Raw genomic sequence first — 20,113 nt, forward strand, 5'->3', positions numbered from 1 at the left:
GTTACAGACGCTCTGTTCAGGTATGCATTGACCTTCATCCACATCCGTTGGGACCAGGCAAGCCAGGCACAGCGAGCCAGAGGCTTCACGGTCATTGCTGGCTTCCCCCACATCCAGGGTGCTATAGACTGCACACATGTGGCCATCAAGGCGCCAGCAGGTGAGCCCGGTGCCTTCATCAACAGGAAGGGCTTCCACTCCATGAACGTGCAGATAGTGTGTGATCACAGGATGCTGATTCTACAAGTCTGTGCAAGGTACCCAGGCAGCTCCCACGACGCCTACATCCTCAGACACTCCCAGGTGCCGGGGTTCTTCAGTGCTCCAGCCCAGCTGGATGGTTGGCTGTTGGGTGACAAGGGCTATCCCCTCCAAAGGTGGGTCATGACGCCTCTCCACCAACCAAGAACAGAAGCTGAGCATCGGTAAAATAGGAGCCAGGGCACCATAAGGGCTGTAGTGGAGAGAACCACCAGTCTTCTCAAGATGCGCTTCCATTGCCTGGACTGCTCAGGGGGCGCACTTCAGTACCCCCCAGATCGCGTCTCTCTGATAGTGGTAGTCTGCTGCGCCCTGAACAATCTTGCGCTGGAAGGGGGGGATGCAGTTGACGATGAAGACCTTGACGCCCTGGATGAGGCTGCACATGATGAATCCAGCAGAGCCTCAGAGGATGAGGAAGCACAGGGCGATGGAGGGGCAGAACAATGACCCACTATTACACTAAGGTGGCAGGGACACCCACGACAATTTAATCCAAAGAACCTTCAGCCAGCTCCACACACATGGATCAGCAGGACCAGCATTACCTGGCGCTTCCACATGTGCCACCTGTTCAGCTGCAACTAAGGGCTTCGTACAGAAACATCAATGTTCACTCAAACACTCATGATAAATATGTGGAAAAGAAAAATGCACCACAAACAAAAGACCCTCAGCCATTGTTACAAAGGTGGACTTTATTTTGTCCAAAAGAAAAGCACACAGCACTTTTTTGCGATCACAAAAGTTTGGGTCCCTATTCTAAGGCCAACACAAAATCACCAGTGACATACCCGTGGAGTGCCTAAGGTGCCTTATGCTTATGTTTGCGGGTGCTACATCTAGGTGCCGCCCCATCGGTCGGAGTGGCTTGAGAGATAGCCTGCTGACTGTGCTGTCCTATTGGCCTCGATGACCTTGGCGGACATCCTCTGGCCCGTGGAGCCTGTGATGGCCCCACCTGGGAGGGAGTGGCCAGTTCCAGAACTGGCCCCTCCCCAGTTGTCGCAGCCTCAATGGAAGAAACATTGACTGGCAGAGGGGCGGAGGAGCTGCTGCCCTCATCCGGAGCACCCTGAGAGGAGCTCGCAGCAATGACAGGCAGCTGCTGCACCGACGTGAGGTCCCTTTCGACCTCCCTGCTCACCGCAGATGCATGGGCACTGAGTGCCGACGCTTGGTGTCCACAACGTCTCCCACATTGGGAATGACCACCCGTGGCCAGCACCGCTGTGAGGGCTTGCAGGTCAGAGCGTATCCCAATCATAAAATGTTCCATTCGTTTGAAGCCCCTCTCTATGAGAGTCATCAATCTCTCATTGGAGGAAGCCTGAAGCTCTGGTCTGAGGGCCAAACCTTCACGTGCACTCTGCCTGGACTCCTCCATCGCAGAGAGCAACTGAAGCATTCCCTCATGCAACCCTGCCAGATGCAAACACACTTCCTGCCACCTGTCCTGCAGCTGCTACATTGGTGATAACTCCAGAGGCATGTCATCAGTGCCGGACTCAGCATGTGCCTCATCCCCTGCAGCCCTTCGGCTGCTGGCGCCACCGGCACTCTCTGCCCCTACCATCTCCCCCAACGATCATGATGTGCCCTCTCCACTGTGACCCAGGACACTAGCCGATGGTAAAGTCCCCACCGAGGTGTGTGTGTGTCTGCGCTGGTGCCTGGCTGGCTGAAATGATGTGCCGCAAGTTGCACATGTTGGTCCTCAGGTGTGGAGGGGGGGATGCGGGGTCGAGGTGCGGGTCGCTCTGGTAGTGATGCTGAAATTAACAACAAGGACTGTGCATCAGTTAGCGTACAGTCAGTTCAACCTTTCATCCCTTTCCCCCCCAGCCTCATAAGTCGCTCACCCTTCAAGACCCTAAGGAGAAGAACATTGGTGAGGTGGAAAAGAGTCAAGACGAGCCCCAACCATTAAACGCACATGCAGACAGGCTGGTCAGATGGCCTCAGGAATGCCACATGGCATGTTATGAACCATAGGAGTGGGGAGAGTGCAGAGGTACCTGACCTGGATGCATTGTGGCCTGGATAGTTGCTGGGCTGAGGAAACATTGCAAACAGATGTGACATTTGCCATGGATCACAGGAGATTGAGAGGTCACATTATTGGCCTTCATTCCGTAAGGAGGGGCATAGACCGGGTGGGCAAAAGGCAACATTTCCCCTTGGAGCAGGGATGAGTAACGTGGTGGCATTCACCTAAGTTGAGTGTCATGAGGTTCACAGCTGAGGTGCTGAGGACCTTTAGGACAAAGTAATGTGGGGCGCACTGGCTGAAAGGGTGCTGGAGGTCCCAAACCCCCTCAGATGAAATATGTCTTTGGCTGTGCAGCAGCAATCCAATGGCATGTTAGACCATGGTGATAGTGGTCACAAATGGGATAAGGTGACTTTGAAAGGTGGTGGAGACACGATTCCTCAAGGGGACGAGGGTCCCTTCTGTTTGACCCACACTTCAGAATGTCTCAATCTGTGAATGAGCAGTGTTTCAGCATTAACGATTGCAGCAACCATCAGTGGTTTGGATGGTGGGCAGACAGAGTGGATGGGACTGTGGACCTCAAATGGCTGGCCGCTGGACCCCAGCCTCCCCGCCCCCGGCCTCCCTGGCGTCCTGACTCCTGCCCAGCTCCATGGCCTGCTCTTCCAAAGACGTGAGGCGCTGCCCGCCTGACCGACAAACGAAAAATTCTGGCCATGTTTTGGGAAACGCAAGGAAATGTTTGCAAGATTTCCTGGTGACAGATAACATTCCACAATTTGTATCCATTGAATTTGCAGTGTTTGCCAAGACATGGAGATTCTAGCACATGTCACAACCACCTCAATATCCATAAAGTTAAAAATGACATCAAGGCCTGTCAATCGACTGCAGAAACACAAGGATTCCAGTCAGAGTTCCTAGCAACACACCAAGTGAAAGTGCAAGCCTTGCACAGACATTTGAGTCATAGGAGCAAGACATTACACTCTATTTCTAGAACACTCCTGCAACCTTGATTTCACAGAGGAAGACACTTGGGTGTGTTTGGTATTAAGCAACGTCAGCAACATTGCTTGCAAAGGAATGTTGAAACACTTCAAGAAATACAACCTGGTGGTAGAGGGTGGATTAAATTCTCTGGCTAGAGTAGTTGGGAATACTGAAATGTGTATAAGTGTGGTGGGTCCTAGAAGTTACAACGAGCAAGTCAGGGACTCATCATACCACAGGAATCAATGTCAGTTGATTTATGCTGATGACCCACCTGTAAACAAAACTCCTTGGGTTGAGGACTTTTCTGAAACATAGGTCCTCAGCAGTCCTCTGAATGGTCCAAAACAAGTAACAATGACATAACCCTAAACTACTGGTAGTTAGATAGCGATCATCACAGAACTGGAAGACAGTGTCAGCCTGTATCTCAGTTGAATGACTATTTGTTAGAGTGCCTACTTGAAATTGTGCTTTGTTTCAGTTAAATTTCAGAATTTCACACAAACTCAGTTAGGTGGTACATCTTTTTCTTTTTGGAGGGGGTAAGATGTGAACCAGAGCAGGCTTGCTTTCCATACATGCATGTCATCATCATGTGATTCCTTTGTTTTCTCATGTGCACGTGTGGGGTCCAGCAAAGCAGCAAACTTCGCCTGATGCTGAAATCACTAAGTTCACTTATTTTACATGCTTAATAAAGCATTGATACTCTAACAACTCATAGCAACGCCTACTATTTAAAGAGGTACCTACAAGTCACATTCCTATCACTTTTGCATGGATAGGTATATATATGCTCACAAAAGGTCTTAGTACCAGACATTTGAGTCCCATGGCTCCTGGAAATGCATCTGTGGCAGTGACACCTGCTATTTCCTAAGCTATCTGCAGTGCCATGTAATTAGAAGGCTGTTCCATGTTAGGTTGCAGATAAATCTAATTCTGTATTATCTAGCTGACCCCAGTCAAAGCTTGCTAGTCAATAGACAGCCATGACACAGCATTGGCTGATAACTATGCAGTTGGCCAACTATTTCCACTGGTCTTCAGCAGAAGAAAAACAGGAAGCAAAAAAAAGTGTAATAAAAATACACAAATAGTTTGATATTTTTCTTAAACACATCTCAAATCATCATGGAACTAGATGAAAAACAAATTGAAAATGATATTAATACCGGAACTAATTAATACAGGTTAAGGGGGGGTGCGGTGCAGTGCGGGTGCAAGGTCACCATCCTGAATTGGAAATATATCGCCGTTCCTTCACTGTCACTGGGTCAACATCCTGGAACAGCCTACACCACATGGACTGCAGCGCTTCAAGGAGACAGCACGCCACCACCTTCTCAACAGCAATTAGGGATGGGCAATAATGCCCACAACCCATGAATGAGTATTAAAAAAATTCTTTAGCTTTTGCAACATTGGGCTGATTGGTTACCTTCTGCTGGGTGGAACGATCTTGAGAGGGGTGGGGGTTTGGTAGTGGCAACACAGCTCGACAGAAGTATAAATGCACTGGGAGAAAATGTGCCCAGCTTTACATCAACTGGTCATTTGACTCAGAGAGGCCAGGGGATTCTCCAGTATGGGAGATGTGGCTGCCCAGCTCGTATCGAATACCCTTCAGACCCTGCTGTTAAAATATTCACCAGGTAGAGCAGAGGAGGAATCATTTGCAATTTGTCTGCTTCCGAAACCTTGACACAGGGTTAATAAGGACACTGGGTGAAAAAAATAGAAAACAGTACCTCATACACTGACACTCCACTTTTAACGAGCACAGATAAATGGAGTCGTTTCTCATTTATCTCGTGCCCAAAACCATCAAACCCATCACCGTCAACCCCCCAGCACCGTGCCCAACACCATCAAACAAACCCACATCACTTCTTTCCATCGATCATCCCTTCGAATACAAAAACCGAAGGACTCACCTTCCAAAATACTATAAAATCCCAGATCCCGTAAGTGCTCCCATACCTTAGCTCTCACCGGAGGGCTCCTAACCTTATTACTGTATAATACACCCAGTAATTTCTGATGCAGGGAGTACTGATAGACCCAAGCCCCTTCCATGCTCTCCTTTTTCAGTGTTGCAAGTCCATTTTATTTCTCTCCCATAATCCCTATGTTCCTAAAGCCCAGCCCCAATGCTTACAAGCTGTAAGTCTTGGGTCCCTCAAACGTACATCATTCCCCATGCCTACTACCAGGCAACAATCTTAAGGCTCATCCCACTCTGTCTCCCAGCCACTTCCTATTTGCTGCCAGGGTGCAATTACATTCTCAGTTTTCTCTTAAGCTTGCACACTTTCCCCAAGCAACCTATCCGAGCCTGTATCTTCATATGCTTTGTCGACTTTTGCCTGATATTCTAGACTTCAAAAAGGCATGACATAAAATATGGAATGTGTGGGTAAAAGATCATGCGAGAGGCGCTAAAAACATGGAAGGAATATAGAAAACAAAAAAGAGATGGTAGAGAATCATAGACAAATAGACAATGAAAAAAGCGAAAGGCAAAAAACACAATGGAAGACAGAATGAGAAAGTAGGAAAGAACACGCCAACTGCAAAAGGCAAATGTTTTATTTTTCTCCGAGAACATTGGCAGATTAACTCTACCATATAATACATAAGGTTACATAACATAGCATCCTTATTGTGTATTCTTCCACTGTAAGTAATGCCACAGTTATCTTCTAGTAGGTAGAACACTTCTGGAAACAAATTTCTACAGTAGGCGCCTGTTGACATTCACAAGAATGGTTATGTTCTCTGCATAGCAATGCTAAGGATTTTTTTTAAGATTGCAGGACTCGTTTGTAAACCCCAATTTTCTAATTTACCTTTCACTTTCACCTTTTCCACACACTTTTACTTGTGTTTGCAACCCACTAACTTTTTCAACAAGCAGAATGAATCACCTATAAACTGGGTCATTATTTTCTGCTTTGTACGGATTAATGCAACTCATGTTTGACAATAAATCCTGAATTATGATAAACTGCTGTGGGATATCAACTATGCTCTCCTGTCACCTCACAGCAGAAAGTACTACACTGCTAGATCACTGTACACAGCCTAAGACTATGGGTCAGATGTATTTACAGATAGCACAATATTAGAAAAAAAAAATACCGGTAAGATACCATACAATATTATCCAATTTTTGTTTACTGACTTACCCATCTAGAGAGCATCCATAGTTTTAACAGCTCCTGATAGCAAGTTATTCTAAACCTTATGATGGTATATGCATATTTTTAAATGGAATCCCTTTTAGAGATGCAGAAAATAAAAATGGAACCCACTAAAAGACCTCTGGATTATATTTTCCACTGAAGTGCAAAGCTTTTCCTTTGCCATAATCAGGCAAACAAAAAGATGAACAGTTTAGGCACCTTAGAAACCAACAGAAGAATGGCCAAGAAGCCATGTTGCTTTTCAGTCGTGCTCACATTATCTTAGCCAGACTTATTAAAAATAGACAAAGCACATTTTTTTTTTAGGAAAGCAACACCAAGATGTATTTACATAGCATAATCCTGCAAGGGGTTGTATGAGGGGAAAAAAGATAATGGGCTGTGTTTCGAGCAGCTATACAGAGATATGAATCACCAAAGATATATTTATGATGGGCACTAGCATTGAGTAAGTTGACGTGGGCAAAATTCCTGCAGCCAGTTACCTGTATTGGCCATCCTCAGACTAATGACCACAGAACAAAGGATATTTCACACAGATGAACCAGAGAGACAATTGGCTGGTGCTTCTTTTAAAATGGATTTATCCTACCCCATTAAAATCACAAGACAGACATTTCTATTTTGTGTCTCACACTGTTCTTGAAGTCCATCTGAACACTAATTTCATTATTGCATTGGAATTCATTCCCAGCTACATCTTTTCTATATATTTTTAACCTGCACATACACAAGATGAGTCATTCCTTCTAGAGACTCAATGGAGACTTGCAATAGGCCAGATTGAAAGGGCTAACAATGTTTCTATTACATGATTTATTACTAAGTTCATTTTAAAGCAAAACTGTCATTTGATCTCTTCCCATCAGGGTTGAAATTTGAAAATGTTGAAATAATTGTAACTTGGGAAACTGGATAATTCGATGTGTGAGGGTCTGTTCACCTCAAGCAACTTGTAACCATTACTGGGGAGAAAATTTCAAATACTTGTACATTAACTGGTAATGTTTTTTTAAAATTTCTGTGGCAGAGAAAAGTTTCCTGCTACAAAAGAAAATTTCAATTAAACACTGATACAAACAATTTAACGTACTGAGGTGGACTTTAAATTGAAATTGCAATTGGTCTGGTGCAAGCTGTTTAACTGGAGTTACCTACTATAAACACATTTTCCAGCTCATCCCGTATAAGTGTTCAAGATTCTTTTCATATACATATTAATGTTGTTACATTATTTGCCCCAATAGTCATCTGTGGCAAAATGATCCATGTTCTCATGACCCTCATATTAAAAAAGGTTCTTACAAACATCCCCCTTTATTATGCTAATTGTGACCGTGTTCCCTTTGTCACAAACAGCCAACTGGTGGACTCAATCCTTCACTTTGTTTTGAAAAGCTCTATTAGTTACTCCTTACCTACTCCTATGGCAATGAAAAAAGATTCAAATTTTGAACCTCTCTTCATAAATATATAAAAATGTACTCTTGTGAATGGTTTTCAGTTCTGAAATAGTGCTTACATGCAAAGGCTCGAAATGCTATGTACAAAGCTTTTAAAGATATCCTTGAAAAATAATAGCGAACATAGTCAATCACTATTTTTGAACACCTCTTTATGGGTCCTCCATTCCATCAAACTAGATGATAACGAACAGATAAAACATACTATATGTGACAGACTTCAGACATTTATTTACATTGAACCATAAAATAAAAAAATACATTAAAAAGCATAACCATCCTAGTTTATAATTAAATTAAAAAACAAACATGGCTATGGCTCAACCAAATGTCAGAAACTGCTTTGAATAGTTTCTTCATATTATTTATTCAGTTTTTAGAGCTTTTATGTGCTCTCTAATTCATTATTAAATGATGCAGATTACAGTGCAACCAGTCAGTACTTTCATTGTGTCTTAAAAAGCCACTTGAGTTTCCCCCAGATATTTATATCATTCAAGTAGTTTTCTTCCAATATTAAATCTTAAACAATGATACTGATGCATTCACTATCTGAACTAATATACAGAAAATACTAGTATTCGTATCTGCACAAGCCCCAGTCAATAGGAATTTCACAAATAGTTCGGTATAAAGTTATCTGTGAATGTGGACTACAGTCGATGGGTGATACTAAATTCACAGAAATACAATTTGTAAAACAACTCCCCCCACCCCCATCCCCAAATGTAGCTCCACAAATTAGCAGAGAAATAGCCATCATCCAGCCAAGTCACCCAGTAAAAATGCAGCTCAATTTGTCCTTCTTGGTAACTTGACAGGTACGTTTACCCTCAGTCTACACCGAAGTGACCTTGCAAGTCATTCAACATGCTAACTCCTTTAGACTTTCGCATCTTTACTATTGCCCTCTGGAGGTCCTGTTGTTTAATGGGTCGAATCTTGTCCTTATTACTATTGAAACAGACAAAAGTATGGTATTAACAGTTGATATGAATGTATTAAATGAAGGAGCATTTGCTTAATCTGTACTAAGAACAGCTAGAATAAATTATGAACAAGTTTTTGTTAAGAAATGGGATGAGATCAACTTTACTGAAAATTCTATTTACTGGAACAAAATTCTGCACGTTCCTATTTGGCCCTTTGTTTCGGATACGAGTTTTCCAGCACAACTTGTGTGTTGTGATAAAACTAATTTCTGATTGTGGGCTGCGATTGTTCTCAAACTGTATGCTAAACAAACAATTCCAACCACCAGTCACTAAGTGAACAGTGGAGGATTGGGGGCCCACCCCGGTTCATATCTCTTGTATCAGGGTTTCAATTAACAGAATGAAAGGAGAAACAGGATCAGGTTATTTGTGGGTGGTATTGCACAAGTTACAGTCTATTAAACATTATATAAAGGGCAGCTCTAGTGGGGGAAGCAGTGGCATTTCTCTACTTTCGTTATGCTTTAAAAACAATTTTCAAATTACAGATTTACATCTTGCACACCATTGGTGGCAGATTATAATAATGCTAAATGAAGGCATACAACTCTAATACAGATAAACAAATAGATAACAAAACTTTCGCTGAGAATTCAACATAGTTTTTCAAACACCACCCACTCACTTCAAACCTTGCCCATCAGACCCTAGAACTGAGCTAGAAGGTCAGCACAACCAAAAGATGTAACATTTATGACCATCCTCAGCAACTGGTTGCAGAGTGCGAGGTATTACACAATTAAGTAACACGGGAATGATATGGTGAAGTTTCCAATATTCCTGCTGAAAATTTGCCCATTCTGTGATCTAACAAATTGAGAGAAACCAGAGCTCCCAGAGATGACACAGTCTGAGTAACAGTGAGAGAGGGAGATAGATAGACAGATAGAACAAGAAAGCCTGTGCAAGGGAGAAAAAGAACAGGAAAACGAAGAACACAAAAAAGTAAGAAAAACAAATCAGAATTGAAAGAAAAAAAACAGAGAGAGAAAAGATAAAAGTTGCAAAACCTCAATGTCCCAAAGTAAAGTCACAAACACAGAAGCTGTTCAAACCCATGTTGCTTGTCAATAATCATTTTTAAATGAGCACTAATTAACCTCTCGATGTCATCAGTGTTAAGAAACAACAATTTATTAAACAAAAGGAATTAAAACAAATTGTAGTTGCAGGAATCCTGGATTTGATATTAGTTTTAGAACTTTGCTAGAAATTGTACTCCAAGTTAGTGAAATTACACAGTACAAGAGCTTCAAAGAACATTCACCACTTGAAGGTTGAAAAAAAGACTGTCAAATAAAAATATTTTTAAATAATAAATAAAGTACTGATTCACAGCCTGTGGAAGACCTGTTTTATTTGCATTGCACAATCTGACGATTCATACTGTGATTATATTCATGGCCTTGATGTTAACAGTGCTAAAAGCATGTCTGGCAGGATGTGTACATTAGCTCAGAACAAAAATGCTGGTAACCCATGTTCCCATTGCCTTATATAGACCATTCAACATTTATCGTATAGCTGGTGAATGAAATCGTTTGGCTGTCAGATTGTGAATTAAATCCATTTAGACACTACACTTAAAACTGCACCTTAAAAAAGATCTGATTTATACAAACCTTTCCTCCTCATCAGAACCATGGACATAATCTCGGACACAAAACATGGCAGCATCTCTACAGAGTTCTTTCAGGTCACTCCCTGAAAAGCCATCAGTTTCCTTGGCAACTTCGGTCAAATTCAAGCGTTGGTCCACCTGTTAATAACAAACAGCATATACTTTAGACTGGGTTTAAATTTCATTTCTGAAATGATTAGCTTAGGAAAATAATTGATACACTTTTAAACTGGAGGTCAGGGACAGCCTGGTTGCAGACACATTGGCATATTATATGGAGTGGCAGAGTGCCTGTGCACCATCTTCCTAAAGTGAGTTTTCAACCAAAGCTGGGGACATTAAGGAGATTCCAGGTAGTTACAAGCTGCTTTTTCACAGGGAGAAGGGAAATGAAAGGAGTCAACCTACACAACTGTCACAGATGTGAATACTCAGTTGATAAGATATGGAAAGAGAAGTGAGAGGATTGGAGGGGGCAAGGGAGAGGGAGTGTGTGTGCCTGTCTGTATAACCTAAACCTTGAAGACAAAGTGAAACACCCTGAGGGGCAAGAAGGGCAAAAACTCTTCTGTGGTAAACAGAATCATTACCAAGGAATGTCAAACAAACAGACTGTGGTCAGAGTGAATGTAATGGCCTTGACCAATTAGTGATCCACAAAAGGGCATAGTCTGAGGTTGCAAGGGCCAAGAGGCAATGCAAGGCTTGAAGAGGTCAAAGATTTTGAGGAGTAGGGTTTGAAGACAAGTATGAGGATTTAAAAATTAATGCAGGGATTCAATACAGATCGAAGAGGGCTGTGATGAACTGCTTGCTGGTTTTGTCAGATGGGAATATGGCAACTGGCTTTTTGTCAAGTTGAAGCTAATGGAATGGAAAATGGGAAACCTGCAAGAATAATTTTATAAGAAATAAAGTATAATTGCAAAATTATGGGGTGAACCAATTCTGAAAAGGTGTACTTGTTTGGTAAAGCAACGTTTTAAAAATACCACCATACCAGAGTAGATCATTACCCATAGGTTCTTAACACTGGAGTGCTCAACTTCAACTGAGACAAATAAATAGAAATTATTCCACATTTTATCCAAGTTCAGAGCTCCTGCAGCCTATACCAGAACGAGTAGACTAGGACACAAATCAGTGACAAACAGCACCATCCAACACAGGCTCCGTGCTCAATGATTCCACGAGCTTTCCTAGGTCATTTGCTGAATACAGTAACATCTCCACTCCAGAAATCTATTATTTGAAAACACCAATTGTCAAGAAATTTTTTGAGCAGACCCAAGCAACTCTCGGCATCACTTTAGTACAGTACTTTGCCAATGGAAACATGGAAGATACATTATTTGGAAAAGTAAAACAATTTTTATTACTGCCTTGTTTTATGCCTCATGTAAATATTTATCTGTGTTTCCCGGTTCACACGCTTGTGGTTAGGCTTTCTAGCGTCATTCTATTATCCAGGAAAATTCCAAACTCAAGAAACTTATTCCCAAGCATTTCAGACTGAACAGTTTACAGTACATCAGCAGTGTGTATCCATGTTAACAGTAACTAGCCGGTGGTTTGCACTTTTGTCAGATACTGGCCGTAAAGTTTTAATTTCCAGGCCTCTCAATTTTCTGTTCATTCATTCACAGTGTGTGATCATCCTTGGTATTTACTGTCCATCCCCAGTTGTCCAAGAAGGTGATGGTGAGCCACGTTGTTGAACCACTGCAGTGAAGGTATTCCAACAGTGCTGTTGGGTAGGGAGCTCCAGGATTTTGATGAAGGAACAGCGACATTTTTCCCAAGTTAGGATAGAATGTGGCTTGGAGGGAACATGCTGGTGGTGGTGCTCCATGTGCCTTCTGCCCTTGTACAGGTATAGGTCCTACTGAAGAAGCCTTGAAGAGTTGCTGCAGTGCCTCATGTAGATATACACACTGCAACCATGGTGTGTCATTGGTGGAGTGAGTGGCTGCTAAAGGGGGTGGAAGTGGCATCAATTAAATGGATTCCTTTGTCCTGGAAGGTACAGAGTTTCCTCAGTGTTGTTGCAGTTGCATTCATCCAGGCAAATCTCCTCCACCCCTACAACCCTCTTGGATATTTGCGCTCCTCTAATTCCAGCCTCTTGAGCATTTCTGATTTTAATTGTTCCACAATTGGTGGCTGTGCCTTCAGCTGCCTAGGCCCTAAGCTTTGAAATTCACTCCTTAAACCTCTACCCCTCTTTATCCTTGCTTTCCACCTTTAAGATACTCCTTAAAACCAATTCAAGCTTTTGGTCATCTGCCCTCATACCTCCGTATATTGTTTGCTGACCTATTTTCTTTTGTACTACCTCCATTAAGCACCTCAAGAGTAAGTCACTATATAAATACTAGCTGTTGAGTGTAACTGTCAGGCTGTTGCTTGACTAGTCCGTGGGACAGGTCTCTCAACTTTGGCACAAGTTGCCAGATGCTAGCGAGGATGACTTTGTAATGTTGGTTAGCCTTGCTGTGTCAAATCTTGTGCCTGTCAATGTCAGGTGGTCTGACTTTCAACTGAGTGGCTTGCTGGGCCATTTTGGAGGGCAGTTAAGAGTCAACCACATTGCTGTGAATCTGGAGTCACATACAGGCCGAACTGGATGAGGACAGCAGATTTCCTCCTCTAATGGGTATGAATGAATTAGGTGGGTTTTTAAAACAATCCGGTAGTTTGAGATTTAAACTCATGCCTCCAGATCATTAGTCCAGGCCTCAGAATTACTAGTCCAATAGCATGGTCATTATACTATCATGGCTTATTTTCTAAACAACAAACTGGGATGATAAATAATAAATTTCTAAACCAATGTCACAAGTGGCCTTAGAAGACATAACTGATTAAAATGAACGTGGCATACGACCAAAGAAGCTAAACCCAACCCAAATTTGGAAAACATTTGGCACTCCAACTAAAAGCATTGAGTCAATGTTAATATCTTTTACAATAAGCAACATACCTCTTCATTTCGTAGAATTAAATTAAGAATTGAATGACGTTGCTCAATATTCTGTGAAATAAAGACAATATTCAGTACATCCTCAGTATTGGAAGACAATACAAGAACATAAAAAAGTTATTGTTTAATGTTATCCGGGAACAAGAAAAGGCTATTTTGTTCAGCTTAGCTCACTATATTCTTTTAATCTTGTACAAGTTCAATATTACCTCACTTTTATGTTGCCAAATTCAAAACTAAAATTTACCTTTTGATGGCCTCATCCACTTGCATTGCCACCTTTCGGGACCTGTGTATTTGCACTGCAGGATCTCTTGTTCCTCTGCACTATTTAATATTCTTACCATTTAAGGCATAATCTCTTTCCTTACTATCAAAATGTATTCCTTTACATTTTCTGCATCGGTCAACTATCAACCCATCCTGGTCTACCTATGCCCTCCTACAAACCTCATCACAATCTGTCAAAAGCCCCACCTTATATTTGGTGTCATCGCCTAATTGTACTTTTCAGTACTTAAAGATTGCAAAGCATGCGCTAATTATTAATGGTGTAATTTTTTTTCTTTCACAGGATGTGCGCATCACTGGCTAGGTAGTAGTGACCGCCTTACTAAACCACTGCAGTCCATGTATTGTAGGTACACCCACAGTGCTGTTAGGGAGAGAGTTCCAAGATTTTTGACCCAGCGACAGTCAAGATGGTGTGTGATTTGGAGGGGAACAAGTGGTGTTCCCATGCATCTGCTACCCTTGTCCTTTTAGGTGGTAGAGGTTGCGGGTTTGGAAGGTGCTGTCGGAGGAGCTTTGGTGAGTTGCTGCAGTGCATCTTGTAGATGGTACACACTGCTGCCACTGCGTATCAGTGTTGGAGGGAATGGATGTTGAAGGTGGTGGATGGGGTCCCAATCAAGCAGGCTGCTTTGTCCTGAACGGTGTGAGCTCCTCAATAGCTTTTGGAGTTGAACTCATCCAGGCAAGTGGGGAGTATTCCATCACATTCCTGACTTGTGCCTCATCGTTGGCAGACAGGTGTTTGGGAGTCAGGATGTGTTATTCCCTGCAGAATTCCCACCCTCTGACCTGCTCTTGTAGCCACAGTATTTATATGGCTAGCCCAGTTCAGTTTCTGGTCAATGGTAGCCCCCAGGATGTTGATATTTCTGGAAGTAGATTTCTCTTGATAGTGGAGGGATGCAGAGGCATTGCTGAATTTATTATATGGAGGTAAGCATAGTTTTGTTTGATGAAAATCCTGAAGTTTTGAAGCAATAGTTTTTTTTATTTGTTCCTGTATGCCCACAACACATCCATCCTCGACGGTAATCAAATTCAATCTCAACTCCAAGTCATGGCTAAAGTTTTAATATTTCTTTTTGATTGTACTTCTTCATAATTTGGATATGATAACAGCTAAAAAGAGTGCAGTTTATACTTATTTATTAACATCTCATCTAAACAACTTGCATTGGTAATGCAGAGAGCTTACATTTTTTTTTTAGGTCACGTTGTCCATTTATTCCAAAAGCTCTTAAACAATCCAAAAATCACAGAAACATTCAGATTATGTTGGCATTCCCTTAGGAAAGGGATCTTGGTTTATTGCAGCTATCAGAGTACAATGTTCCTTTAAAAATAGCCCAATGTGATTGTATACCAGATATGTCAGGTGTTGCTAACCTCTGGGTCAGAGATCAGGCTCTGTTTCTAACCACAAACATGCTGCTTTCTCTTTTGCCTTCACTTATAACTGTTTCAAACTCTCCCAAAAATGCAAGGAAATTTTCTGCTGCACATCTCAGAGCACCTTGCAAACTCATCAGAATATCGTGCATCCACCATGATTTTTCCGCACAGTAAAATTAAAATGGCAGGAGTACACAATTTCCTGATTTTCTCTCCTGATGCTGAAGCAGCAAATCTCACTGCAAATATTCAATAAGTCCCATCTATGCCACAGGGGAAAAACATCATCAACAAGAATTCAACTTCACATCCCTTCCTCAAAGTCTCAATATTAGTGTTCCTTTTGCATGGTGTTGGATCTGCTTTACAGAATTGTTTTTATCTGCGTCATCTTCCTTCTGCCCTATATTGCAAACCCTCAATTATAATGTGAAAACTATGACCTGTCAAATCATATAGGGTTTATTTCGATCATTATTGAATCAGTTTTTGGTCTCCAAAGTGCCAACATTCATCATGTCCCAAGCTAATTTGTCTCATTAAATCCACAGCCAGTTTTGCACTGTGGGCTTTTACCCACCATAAACTAGACTGAAATTTCCAAATTTAGGATTCTTATTAAGCATCACTAAAGTTAGATTTGCCCCATTATGTAACAAAGTACAACCTTGCAGTCCAAATTTGTGCCATGGTAAAACAGATCAAAACTGGTTCTCTCATATTGACAATTCAATTCAAATTCACAATTGTAAACCAGCAGTGACCAAGGAAAGGGAAGTAAAACCTATCTGGACTGTATTTAAGATCCATATCCCATGGTGCCACTTGCCTCCCTTGATGCAAGTAACCTTTGTTAACTGAAAAATTCTTAGCAAAGGTTCATAGGATTCGTTCACTTATTTTACAGGAAGAATATAAAATAATGAAACTAAGTTATCAGCATCCTCTCAAGTTCTAGATAATATTGTTTTCTCCTACTTAACCTAAATAACAGCCAATACACTCCAAAAGTAATTTGCTATGGAATAAGCTATTTGATTAATGCAAACATATTTTCCGCCAATTATATTATGTCGCCTTTCAGAGATCTTGCATTTTCCAAATTAACACACAAATCACTTCAAAAGTGCAAAACTTCTGAATAAACCTTGTGGCCATAATGACAGAAATATTAAACATGAGTCCAACAGCATTATACCTGTATCTGTACTTACAGGTTGCTTTATGTGAAATCTTGTTGGCATCCTTCGCAAAATGGCAGAGTCAAGATCTTGTGGTCTGTTAGTAGCACCCATCACAATTACCTAATAAAACAAGTATTAGGCATCAATACAACATGGCTTTTTAATAAAAACAGCATGGATCTAATGGCTGCTATATACAGAGTTCTCTATTCCCATCACTCCTATTTTGGAATAGTCTTCAATGGAAATACAACTCTAGCTGGTAATTTATTCAGCTTGTTAGGATGATGTCATCAATAGAAGTCAAACAATATATTTAAAATAAGCTTACTTCGTAATCTAAAGCAAATCATCATTTCATTTTTGTATAGCTCAGACAACATCACAGCAAGTAAAAGGGAAAATTCATTTAGTTACACATTCTTGCTCCTAGAAATAATTGTAAATTTACAGTCTTTACTGGAAAATCAAGTGCAGAACTATGCTGCATTTGTAACAAGTTGAAATAACAGTAGATGGATTGTCAAGAGCTCTCTTACTTTGAAAAAGTAACTCATCTGTTCATGGTACCTGTATCACTCAAATGAAAAGAATTCCTATGTGGGGCTCCCAGATGGCTCAGCAAGTTTACCCCATAGGGGGAGGCGGTGGCATAGTAGATCACTGGGCTAGTACTCCAGATACCCAGGGTAATTCTCTGGGGACCTGGGTTCAAATCCCAGCATGTCAGACAGTGAAATTTGAATTCAATGAAAAATCTGGAATTGAAAGACCATGAAACCATTGTCAATTGTTGTAAAAACCCGCCCAGGAGGGCAGAGAAATTAGCCAGGTTTTTCAGCAACTCCTGCTGCAAGCATGCAACTGTGGATGCCAGGTGAAGTCAGGCTTGACTGTGATAGCCCAATGGTCAAATCCCCACACTTACCCTTAAGGCTTGTATATGGGTAATGACCGCTTAAGTGAACCACTGATCACTTGGCAGCAAGAATTCAACAACTTCAAGTAAGTAGAGAGCAGAAGTTCTAATTATCAATGTTGAAAACTCTCACACCAAATAACGTGGAACAAAACTAGGCAACTAGAATGTTACTAATACAATAAAAGTTATTTAAAACGATGGCTGACATTGAAGCAAAATTGCCAAAAAACACTCATAACGACTGCTAGTAAATTATTGATCAGGGGATAGCAGAAGCACTTGGGTTATTATACTCATGTATTAAACAATAAGGGAAACATTTTCACTCATTATGTGTAGTCTACAGCCTGTGACTTGTACAGCAGGGGGCAATAACTGGTTTTACTGCTGGATAATGCCAAACAAAATGTTAGTGGAAATAAATTTCAACAATGGTGACAGTTTTAACTGATTACATCTATCATTAAGTTCAGATATAATAATCAGTGTACTACACAGTGATATTTCATCATAAAACACTACACTTATAATCTCTAAGATAATAAAATGCTTCAGGAAATGGAAATGGATGTTGCACAGTAGAAGAGTTAAGGGAGATGGCCAAAAGCATAGTTCGATGTATATTCAGAGTAAGCTTTTCAAAAGTAGAGACAGAGCGTGAGAGCGAGTGTGTAGGAGACAGATAGTCAAATTGACATGTTTATCAGAGATTTCTAGAGTGTTCAGCCATGATAGGTAAAACACTAACTAATAAGGGGCCTGGTATAAGGATTACAAAAGATGTGGCAAGGCAATAGGAGCAATATGTAAACAAGAACGTGGATCTCAAGTTCAATGCATTGGGGAATGGCAAGTCAATGAAGGAAGGCAAGCACAGGACAAATACAAAAGTAAGACTTGGTGTAAGATAGGATGCAAGTAACAGAGTTATTAAGTTAAGAGTGTGCATGTGTAGGATGGAGCACAGGAGAGAGGCAAGGAATGAACTAGGTAAGTCAAGCCTGCAGGTGACAAAAAGATGCAGGATCTCAATATTAAAATCAAATACTGTAGTCACCTGGCAGTTGAAGTCAGTATCAAGGCCATCCCAGAGGCTCATGAACTGAGCTTTCATCATTGCTGTAGCTTCATGATCTGAGCTGGATCGATTGCGCAAAAAAGAATCTGAAAAATAAGAATAAACACTCCAATAAATATTTACTCAAAATTACTGTCATACCTTAACTCTGAAGACTGCATTGGCAAAATTCAACAAATTTCTCCTTACAGAAGTGTCAATTCTTTCTCACGGTGAACAAAGTACCAGGATTATAGGATCATTGAATCATAAAATGGTTAGAGCAGAGGCCATTCAGCCCATTGTGTCCATACTGGCTCCCTGCAAGAGCTACTGAGTTAGTCCTATTCCCCTGCTCTTTCCCTGTAGTCCTGTAAAATTTCTCTCTTCAGATGATTATCCAATTCCCTTTTGAAAGCCATGATTGAATCTGCCTTCACCATACTCTCAAGCAATGCATTCCAAATCCAAACCATTCGCTGTGTAAAAAGGTGTTTCATCATGTTACTATTGCTTCTTCCAATCACCTTAAGTCAGTGTCCTCTTATTTTTTACCCTTCTGCCAATGGGAACATTTTCTCTCTAACTATTCTGTCCAGACCCCTCATGATTCTGAACACCGCCATCAAATCTTCTCTCAACCTCTTCTCCAACTAGGAGGACAGTCCCAGCTTCTCCAATCTGTCCATGTGACTGAAGTACCTCATCCCTGGAAACACTGTAAATCACTTCTGCACCGTCTCCAATTGCTTCACACCCTTCCTAAAGGGCAGTGCCCAAAATTGAACACAATACTCCAATTAAGGTCAAACCAGTGCTCCTCAAAGGTTCACCATAACTACTGTGCTTTTATTGTCTATACCGCTATATATAAAAGCAAAAAACTGCAGATGCTGGAAATCCAAAACAAAAACAAAAATACCTGGAAAAACTCAGCAGGTCTGACAGCATCTGCGGAGAGGAACACAGTTAACGTTTCGAGTCCGTATGACTCTTCAACAGAACTAAGGAAAAATAGAAAAGAGGTGAAATATAAGCTGGTTTACGGGAGGGTGGGACAAGTAGAGCTGGATAGAGGGCCAGTGATAGGTGGAGATAGCCAAAAGATGTCATAGACAAAAGAACAAAGAGGTGTTGAAGCTGGTGATATTATCTAAGGAATGTGATAATATATAATATATATATAAAACTCTATATATAAAACTCAGGATCCCTTAGACTTTGTGAACAGCTTTCTCAACCTGTCCTTCCACCTGCAATAATTTGTGCACATATACCATAGGTCCCTCGACTCTTGCACCTACTTTAGAATTGTATCCTTTATCTTATATTGCCTATTCTCATTCTTCCTACCAAAATGTATCGCTTCACACTTCTCTGCATTAAATTCCACCATGTTCTCTTGAAGTTTATCACTACCCTCCTCACAGTTCACTACACTTCCAAGTTTTGTGCCAATGTGCCTTGTACAACAAAGTCTAGCTCACTGACAGTTCACGAAAAGCAGTGGTCCTTATACAGGTCCCTGGGGACTCCCACTATATACTTTCCTCTAGAAAAACAACCATTCACCACTACTCTGTTTCCTATCATTTAACGAACTTCGTATCACAATGCCACTGTCCCTTTTATTCCATAGGCTTCAACTTTTCTGACAAGCCTGTTATGTAGCACTTTAATCAAACATCTTTCACAAGTCCATTTACATCACAACTCCATTACTCTCATCAACCCTCTGCC

General features: G+C 41.3%; 1 protein-coding gene across 3 annotated transcripts in view; it reads right to left on the minus strand.

The window, feature by feature from the left end:
• Positions 1-5,827: 5,827 nt before the first annotated feature.
• Positions 5,828-20,113, minus strand: part of atad1b (ATPase family AAA domain containing 1b) — a 41,921-nt gene continuing 27,635 nt past the window's right edge. For all 3 annotated transcript variants that reach the window (XM_078565948.1, XM_078565949.1, XM_078565950.1), the window contains exons 6-10: positions 18,374-18,480; positions 16,425-16,514; positions 13,525-13,575; positions 10,543-10,679; positions 5,828-8,879 (exon numbers count right to left, since the gene is read on the minus strand). In XM_078565948.1, coding sequence (XP_078422074.1) covers positions 8,759-8,879; positions 10,543-10,679; positions 13,525-13,575; positions 16,425-16,514; positions 18,374-18,480 — 506 coding nt within the window. In that variant the 3' untranslated portion in view covers positions 5,828-8,758. The remainder of the gene's footprint in view (positions 8,880-10,542; positions 10,680-13,524; positions 13,576-16,424; positions 16,515-18,373; positions 18,481-20,113) is intronic.

The sequence above is a fragment of the Cetorhinus maximus genome, chromosome 20 (assembly GCF_964194155.1).
Source record: "Cetorhinus maximus chromosome 20, sCetMax3.hap1.1, whole genome shotgun sequence".
In the NCBI taxonomy this organism is placed as follows: domain Eukaryota; kingdom Metazoa; phylum Chordata; class Chondrichthyes; order Lamniformes; family Cetorhinidae; genus Cetorhinus; species Cetorhinus maximus.